Source organism: Oryx dammah, unplaced genomic scaffold (assembly GCF_014754425.2).
Source record: "Oryx dammah isolate SB20612 unplaced genomic scaffold, SCBI_Odam_1.1 HiC_scaffold_25, whole genome shotgun sequence".
Taxonomy (NCBI): Eukaryota; Metazoa; Chordata; class Mammalia; order Artiodactyla; family Bovidae; genus Oryx; species Oryx dammah.
Genome location: NW_024070209.1, coordinates 1,960,636 through 1,969,731, shown reverse-complemented (window position 1 = coordinate 1,969,731; position 9,096 = coordinate 1,960,636). Strand labels below are relative to the sequence as shown.

General features: G+C 46.3%; 1 protein-coding gene across 1 annotated transcript in view; it reads left to right on the top strand.

Annotated features, from left to right (window-relative positions):
• The first annotated feature begins 692 nt into the window (after nucleotides 1–692).
• ZNF514 (zinc finger protein 514) overlaps nucleotides 693–9,096 on the top strand; it is a 10,280-nt gene continuing 1,876 nt past the window's right edge. The window contains 6 exon segments of the mRNA XM_040267560.1: nucleotides 693–822; nucleotides 1,596–1,684; nucleotides 5,643–5,769; nucleotides 6,068–6,163; nucleotides 8,470–8,977; nucleotides 8,979–9,096. The exon segment at nucleotides 8,979–9,096 is cut by the window's right edge and continues 1,876 nt beyond it. Of these exon segments, the coding sequence (XP_040123494.1) occupies nucleotides 765–822; nucleotides 1,596–1,684; nucleotides 5,643–5,769; nucleotides 6,068–6,163; nucleotides 8,470–8,977; nucleotides 8,979–9,096 (996 nt within the window). The 5' untranslated portion in view covers nucleotides 693–764.

Sequence of the window (9,096 nt, the reverse complement as noted above, 5' to 3'; positions counted from 1 at the left end):
GGGGGGCGGGGAGGAGTGGGGTAGGGCAGAGTGAAACCTCTGTCCAGGTAGCTGGTGCGCACTTGCCCAGCCTGCAATTTGCCAGAGCACCCAAGGTTCCCAAGCTGCCATTGCGCAGGCGCCGCTCGTTCGACCTCCCCCCGCAGACCCGCCCCCGACGCCTGTTCTGGGGACCCCGGCGTGGTGGCCTTCCTCTCGCGCAGGCTCAGGACGGGTCTCGGGAGGCGGGGCTGGAACCCGGGTGTTGCTTGGATCTTTGTGGGTTCAGTTACTCTTGGTGCGCAGGCCAGCCATGGGCATTGCGCCCTGAGCCAGTGACAGAGTGCGAAGTGTTCCTCCGTCTGCCCGCCCGCGAGCGGCTGAGGAGGCCTGGAACTGGGCGCAGAGTTGCAGGGCCCATCGGTTCCCTGTGAGCTCTCCAGAAGCAATTCTGGAGGAGCGCGGGGCACCGAGATCTAGGGTATGGCTGTGGCCGTTTCCTCGTGGTCTCCGTGGGAGCTGGGTCCCAGAGTTCAGTCTCCAGAAGGAAGGCGGCGGCCGGGCTTCTGAGGCGTCGGGGAGTCCGAGGCGGGAAAGAGCATCTTCCCCCCGCAGCCACAGCCGCAGCCGCACTGCGCTCAGCTGGGACGCCAGTCTGGGTTTGACAGCCCAGCTCTGGGTCCTGCTGGTCGGCTGGGCGTCCCTGCGCGAAGTGGGGATGCCCGGTGTCATCCGGCTCGCTCCCCGCTCCCTGAGCCCTGGGAGGATCGCAGGGCCGCCACAGAATGAGAGATTTGGACCTAGTGAAAGGACTAGCCCCAGCTATGGACTCCAGAGTTTCAGGTTTGGCTCTCGAGGGTGCCGCGGGCCGGACCCCTCCTTGGGAGTCAGTCTGGGTCAAGGAGGAGAAGGAGGACCATAGGATGGGGGCAGGGAGTCCCACTGGCGGGGCAGAGTCTGTCCTTGGGATTTCCCAGGCAAGAATATTGGAGTGCGTTGCCATTTCCTTCTCCGGACCCAGGGGTTGAACCCGAGTCTCCTGCATTGGCAGGCGGATTCTTTAGCACTGAGCCACCTGGGAAGCCCTGGCCTTATAATAAAGGGGCTCTTAAAATATGCTTCAGAGACCTAATGATGCTTTAGAACACTCAGGAAAGCGTCTCAGGAAGACCTGGCCTCTGCACTACTTCCCAAGGAGAAGGAGAGAGGTGTGACTTCCGCAAAGTCCCATATCTTTATGTGGTCTTGTCCTAGGCCTTATTTTGTCTTGTTAACCTGTCTTATACCCTCAGGTGACATTTAAAGTTCCTTGAAGTACTTCTCCATGTTTATATTTTCAAAAGGCCTAATATAGGACCTGCATATTGGAGGTCCAGTGACCACAAAGGAGTGGCCAGACTGTGGTCACCCTCCAGCTACCTACAGCTTGTTGTGGCCTATGGACAAGTTGGGGGCCTCATGCAGCAGTGTGCACAGGCAGCCTGTAGCCTGTCCCTCAGCTCCCTTAGGTCCAGCCTTATCCCCAGAAACCATGGGGGCGACACACTGACTGGGGGAGTCTGGGAGCTGTAAATCTCATGAGGGTTAGCCTTATTACCTTCCTTTTACCTTCCTAGTTCTCCCTTCTCAGGACCCTGCTCTTCCTCCAGAGAGATGCCTAGGAGAAAAGGGAACAGCCAGTTTATTCCTGAAAGCCAGACCGCAGGTGAGTTGGGGTTCTCTTTAAGTTTTTCTCAAATGCCTGAACTATGGAGTTTTGCCTCCTTTTCTCTGGAGCCAAAGGGAGCTGGACCCAATTCCTGCTCTGCAGGAGTAGAGCCCATCAAGGCTTTTGCTAGTCTCCTTGCCCCAGGGCCCTCTGCTGAGTGAGACTGGGCCCCTGTGCACCTGTTATCTTCCTGGATTAGTGTGGTGACACACCGAGGACCCTGGCCTTGGGATTGGGGGGCGCGGGGGCGGTCTTTTATGTGTCCTGGTTCTGCTGTCTGAGTACAGCTCGCAGTCCAGTGTTCTCCTTGGCTCTTGGCTCTGCCCTCCAGAAGTTCCTTCCTTTTGCAGTATCTCCCTTGGTTGCATATGAAGATGATACTAAACTTTTTTTGAGGGCTAAGCAGCTTTTTTATCCTGAGTAGTTTGATGGCCCAAGGATTGTTTCAAGTCTTGCACCTTCAGTGTGACTCTCAAAAACCTGACCAGCTTTTTGTGCATTTGCTTCCATTAGCTCTGTGTATCAATAGCTTTTCCCATAGTTGTTATTGAAATATGCCCCTCTCTTTAGACTTAATTGTGGAGCTTCTGGGGTTTCCTTGGCAAAACCTTACTTTTAGTCCCTCTGAGCAATTTGGTCCCACTGAGAGGATTTACTGGGAGCCGTAACTGAACTGAAACAAAAGGTCTGACAATCACATTCATGACTTAGTCCTTGCCATTAGGCTGGGTTTTAATCATCTTTTGTCATGCAAAAGCTATTTTGTCTTTGACCAGTTGGAAATGAGTATTCATTAAATCTCCAACCTTGCAAGTCCTAGAATTTCTGGGACACTTTCTTCTTCTTTTAAATATTAAAAAAAAAAATTTTTTTTTTTTTTTTTTGCTATGCCATGTGGCATGTGGGATCTTAGTTCCCCAACCAGGGATTGAACCCACTTCCCCTGAATTGGAAGCCCAGAGTCTTAACCACTGGACAGCCAGGGAAGCCCCTCTGGACACTTTCTTTGCCTTACATTTTTATTTTGCAAATCAGCAAACTCTTAGACTAATTTTTGTGTGTGTGTCATACTTTTGTCACATGTAGCCAGTGACAACCAGCTCATACCACTGATGTTATGTTTCCCTCCTGTCTCATCACATCACCAGCTCATGCTTGCATTGTTCCTCTTTCAAGTTATTGCATCAAGTTTCACCACACAGTTCACCACCAAACTATATGGGTTGCCATCTTACCAGTGTTTTCTACTGCCTGGCCCTGAAGCCACTATCACGTATTTTAGGCTTTTTTATTATGGCAGAACACCTGGAGTACCAGCTTTTTAAATGGGTCAGTTGAGGCTAGTTATACTGTGATAACACAGCAAATCCTGAGACGCTTACACCCACAATGGTTTATTTCTTGTCCACATTACATGCAAGCTATGGTTTTGCCCCACATCTTCACTCTGGGATCATTTGCCATTCTCAGAGCAGCAATTGTAGAGGCTGACTGTGAAAGCTTTTGCTCATAAGTAGCTCATGTCACTTGCTTCACATTCCAAATGTGAAAGTGAATGACTTGACTACACCTGAGTCAGTGGGGTAGGAAAATCAATTCTGTAGGGAGGGCCAATGAATATTTTGCACAAATAGTACAATCTATCGCCGGGGTCCAGCCCCCGCAGGATCCAGGGAAACCCGAAGGAGAAACGGCGTCGGCGATTGATTGAGAGAGAGAGAGAGATAGATAAGAATGTTGTAGATAAGAAAATAGAGGAGAGAAGAAAAGAGGCTGGTGTTCCCTGGTTTAAACAGAAAATCAATAAAGTCTCAAGACAAGAGACTTGCACCGTCTACATGAGGCCACAGGTGCCCTCCCAGTCTCGCAGGGGAGTGAAGGCGCAGGGCGCCTTCCCATTCAAGTCTTAGAAACCCAGGCAAATAAGTAGACACGGCGGATCTCTGTACTCCAGATGGGAACTAGCCTGAAAGAGAGAGTAAGAGGAGGAAAATGATTGACACGAGGAGATCAAGCTGCTTTGATGAGCGAGATCCATAGCTTTATTTTTAAATGGTACTTATATACCTTTTTTGTACATAGAGGGAAGTGAAAGATGCAAGGTCATACAGAGTCAGCCCAACATTCCAGCAGTATTGCCTTTATCGAAACCATGATTTTTCTGCATACCTTTTCCACAAAAGATGTTGTGTACAGTATCTTCTGGCTTTGGAGGCCTGTGAACATTTTATGACCCTCTTTTGATAAAGGCTGCTCAACCAGAAAACTTGTTTTCCCTCAAAGTGTTTTTTCTTTATATTTCTAATCTATGTCAGCCTCAGAAAATGCCAAACAGAGTTACGTTTTTCACAGAGCAAAGGTGCAATGAGTTACAAGAAAGAACCAATTACCTCAAAAGTTTGATATGGTTAAATTCAAGGCTACACTTGTTTTTCTAGCATTCTTACTATGTTAACTAATGTGCTCCCAGGTGCACAGTGGATAAGAGATATGGGAACTTAGCAGCAAGCATTGGCCCAATAATGAAATCCTACACCAGCACTAGCACTACTCTAATAACTTTTAATTCTTTCAAAGACTCTATGTTTTAGGCTTTCCGTGCCTCTCACAGTTGGGAGGCTGTAAATAATCAGATGCGTAGCTGTAAGGGTCTGGATATACCTGCCGAGCAAGCTAGAATGCTAACAGAGGGGGTTTGATTTGAAATATTCCTCTCATGTCCAGGAGACTTATTAGCTATAGCCCTAAGTTGATTTTCTCCAGAGAAAAGTGGTCAGGGTTAGCCCCCTGTTAATGTCAGAGGAGTTGGTGAAAGTCATGAAACAGTAAAACAGACAGATTCTGGTTTTGGGGTAGATGCTCAAGAAAGCTTAGGGAGCCCCTTGAGTTCTGAAGCCTTGCTTAACAGTTCTCTTCCACATGACTTTGTCATGGGTGGGATCTCCCATGGCGGCTCCCGGGAATCTATCATTTGGGTCACTAAGGTAGTGAGTTTTCCACATTTGATTATTTTGGACTGCCTTTAATATAAAATTGTTAGTTTGGCTTATTCTGTGGAATCAGTATCTAAATGGGATTTGACTTTTAAACATTTTGAGGGGAAAGTAAAAGGAGTTTATACTACCTTCACTTATTTGCTTTTTAGTTCATAGTTTATAGCTTATTGTACAATGTAAGTCAATTGAGAGTATTATCGTTACAGAGGCTGACAGGATAGTTCTGGCTGGGACCCACAGAATGGTTGTACCTTGTGAGGCCCTGAGATCTGGGGTTCTCACTCTCAACTTTGCACATTTAGAAACTGAAAAATGATTAGGCTTTTTGGGGAGATGATTTATATTAATCAGACTCACAAAAGACTTACTAATTCACTGTAAGTCCATTTTACATACTTTCACTGAACTGTGTGCTGGCAGCTGTTATGGGATAAGTTATTCTAAGCCCCAAATGATTTTATTTGGCCTTAGTAAGAATTATCATTGAAATCCTAGGCCACAAGTTTCAAAACTACTAATTAGAAGACTGTTGACACTATAATACACTCAGAATGCAGAGTTTGTTATTTTTATTTTAATCAGTTTGTTATTTTTATTGATTCTATTTAAACGTCACTAAATTGTGAGACATTCTGAAAATTGAGGAAATGGATTGTATTTATTTCTCTCACATAAGTGGAGTGTCTCTAAAGGTTTGATTCTCCTGAGGCCCTTGATTATATTTCTAAGCAGTTGGATGTTGAGATCTGTGGGCATTGCGTGGGATACTGAGTAGTAAGGAAGACACAGTCCCTGGAGCAGCTTAAAATATTTTTCAGATGATAAAACCTGGCATTGTGATAGCCAGGAACTCTTGGCCTTTTTGTACACCCTAAGGTTCTATTCAGACACCCGTCTCCTCTTCCCCCAGGGCCATGAGTGTACTCTCTGAGGGTGCAAGATTGTCTTCTGTGTTTCAGGACCTGATGACATTTGAGGATGTGGCTGTGGAATTCACCTGGTGGGAGTGGGGGCAGTTGGACCCTACTCAGAAGGACCTGTACCAGGAGGTGTTGCTGGAGAATTTCAAGAACCTGGCCTCCCTGGGTGAACTCAGCTCCTCCAAAGCCCAGAGCCTGCCCATCAGGCCATCTTTAGTTCCTCGGTGTTTAAAAGCTAGGGGTGTCTGGGCCTGTTGGCTGGCTTTTGCCCTGAAATTCCAGAATTAGACATTTATTTTCTCTTGGGGCCCAGGAGATTCAGTATTCTCCTCGTAGGAAAGTCCCGCTGTATGTGAGATCAGAGTAAGAAGCTTCATGACTTCACCATGCTTAGTTGCAGGCTGTCCACAAGCGTTGGCCTCTTACATACCCATACCATGATCCTTTTCCTTCTCTACCACCAGGGTTTCCAGTGTCCAAACCATATATGATCTGCCAGTTGGAGGAAGGGGAAGAGCCCTGTATTTTAGAAAGAGAAATCTCAACAGGTGTCCACTCAGGTGAGAGTCAGGCTAAAACAACAGTACACATCATAAGGGCCAACTGTGACTGGAAAGTTCCTTTAAACCGTTGGTCAGGGGCCTCTTCTTTGAGAAGGTGTGGTCACTTGCCAGGAGCCCTTTTCTTTGAAAAGGTGAAGTTGCTTGCCAAGAGCCCTCCACTCCAGTATTCTGAATACTTGTAGGCTTCTATAATGTTTTCTGGTATGAAAAGATGTTCATTTTCTTCTCTAGTGTTTATCTTTCCTTTGTTTCTTGTGAGTAATGTGGATAAGAAATAAACATCTGCCCATCTCTGCCCACCCTTCAGGGTTCTTGGGACTATGCGTCATCAGTAGATGTCACACGATCAGTGTTAGATGGAGTCTAAGGCCCAACAGTTGTTAAGTCCTGTATCAGCAAGGATAACAAAGAGTTAGCAGCAGATCAAACAGAACAGTTAAGTAGCCCAGAAATTAAAGGGCTACCAGCAAGGACATCTTGACAGATGACGTCAGGAAGATCAAGGTGAAGACACTTCAGGCTTTATTAAGTTGAACTACAACAGAGGTGGTTCTAAGAACAAAGACCAGCTCTTGATGGCATCTCTTTGAATTCCTAGGTGACTTGAGTCCTCGGGGTGGTAGGCTCCACCCCCTGGGACAAAATTCCCGACACAAAGCTCTCCTGCCTGCCATGTGCAACCCAAGCATACTGCAGGAGATGACAGTCTGTGTCCGTGTCCATCTTTCAAACAGAATCAGCCTCAGGCCAGAGCTGAAGCTCCCCAAAGCAGGGCTCAAATCCTGAGAGCACAGTCTGGGCCTCAAGACTCCAGAAGAGGACAGACAGAGAAGATGCTGATCTCTGTATTGGTACTCTCTTGATCGTATTTCCTTCCAGAATGAGGGCAAGGGTCTGGCATCTGGATCTAGTCTCATCATCAGTGTCTGTCTGTTTACAGTGTTCTACAAATACAGTGTGTTTCAGAATCTCTAGGGGAGCTTGTTAAACATTCAGATCCTCAGGATCCCCACAAGACCTACTGGCTCAAAATCTGGCCTGTGGGAGCCCTGCTTAGGCATTGCCAGTCATTTCTCTGTTCAGAAGGGTCACTATTATTGTATTAGCTTTCTATTGTTGCTGAAACAAATTGTCACAAACGTAGCAGCTTTAATCAACACGTTTATTATCTCATAGTTCACAACTCAGAATCAAGTATGGGTCTCACACTGCTAAAATCAAGGTATCAGCATGGCTGAGTTCCTTTCTGGAGTGTCTAGGGGACAGTCTGTTTCCTGTCCATCTGTGTTGTTGGCAGAACCAATTCCTTACAGTGGTCAGACCGAGTTTCTCATTTTCTTGCTGGCTATAAGCTGAGGAGCATTCCCAGCTTCTAAAGACTACTACATTCCTTGGCCCGTGGGTCCCTTCCTCCACCTTCAGAGCCAGAAGTGATGCGTCGAGTCTTTCTCACACCACATCTCTCTGACTCAGCCAGGAACTGTCTCTGGTTTTGAGAACTCATGTGATTAGACTGGGCCCACCTGAATGACTCATGATAATCTCCCGGCCTCAGGGTCTGTGCCTTTAATCACATCTGCAAAGTCTCTTCTGCCATTTAAAGTAACATGTTTATATCTTCCTGGGATTTGAATACATAAATATGTTCAGATGGACTTGGACATCTTTGGGGGATAATTATTCTGCTATCACAGTTACATGCAGTAATAGATGTTAAATGTATACAGTATGTATATTATACTATGTATATAATACATAATAATGTGTGGTGTGGACTGAGGTGTTGAGGGAAGATTTTGTGGAGGGCATCTTCCTACCCTCCTCTCATCTTTACAGTCTTTGGATTTACCTTGTGTTACTGTTGTTCAGTAGCTAAGTCATGTCAGACTGCAACTCCATGGACTATAGCCCTCAAGGCTCCTCTCTGTCCATGGACTTTCCCAGGCAAGAATATTGGAGTGGGTTGCCATTTCCTTCCCAGAGGACCTTCCTGACCCAGGGACTGAACCTACATCTCTCCACTGCAGGCTGATTCTTTACCACTGAGCCACCAGGGAAGTCTTACCTTGTGTACTGGAGTCCCAACACGGTTCTCTCAGGTTTTTCTAATCTCCAGTTACCTGCTTATCTTATTCTTGGCACTTCCAAAGTGTTCTTCAGACATACACCATTCTTGGAAGAGACTGTACACCTCTTTTAGGTCTTATTTTAAAGGTTAATTATCTTACGTCTATCATAGGACTTTACTTCCTCTTGGCACATAGAACAGGTAATACCAGCCTGTCTTTTTTGTTTTTTCCCAGACTGGGAGAGGAGGCCTCAAGCCGAGGAACCTATGCTAAGTCAGGGACTTTGCAAAGAATTATTTCAGAGAGCATCAGTGAAGAAACACATCAGAGATGAACTCAGGTCCTCCAGACTGAAAGCAACCTGTGGTTGGGATGACCAGGTAGAGATGCATCCAAAAAAACAGGAGAGACATCTGAAAGAAATGTCACTCACTCAAAAATCTCCTCCCACCCTTAAAAGAGGTCATAAATGGAGTGAATTTGGGACCAGTTCAGGTTTAAGACCAGTCCCTATTAACCAACACCATGTTCCCACAGGAGAAGGATACTATAATTGTGATACAGAATTCAGACAGACTTCAGGGAGAAGTAACTCTCGGAGAACCCAATCAGGGAAGAAATCTTGCAAATGCAGTGAATGTGGGAAGTTGTTCCATTTCCAGTCAGAACTTCAGCGCCATCAGAGATGTCACACTGGAGAAAAGCCCTATGAGTGCAGTGAATGTGGAAGAGCCTTTGGTCATATCATCCCTTATTAAACATCAGAGAACTCATACTGGAGAGAAGCCCTATGAATGCAGCGAATGCAGAAGAGCCTTCAGCCAGAGTTCCTCTCTTGTTCTACATTACAGATTTCATACA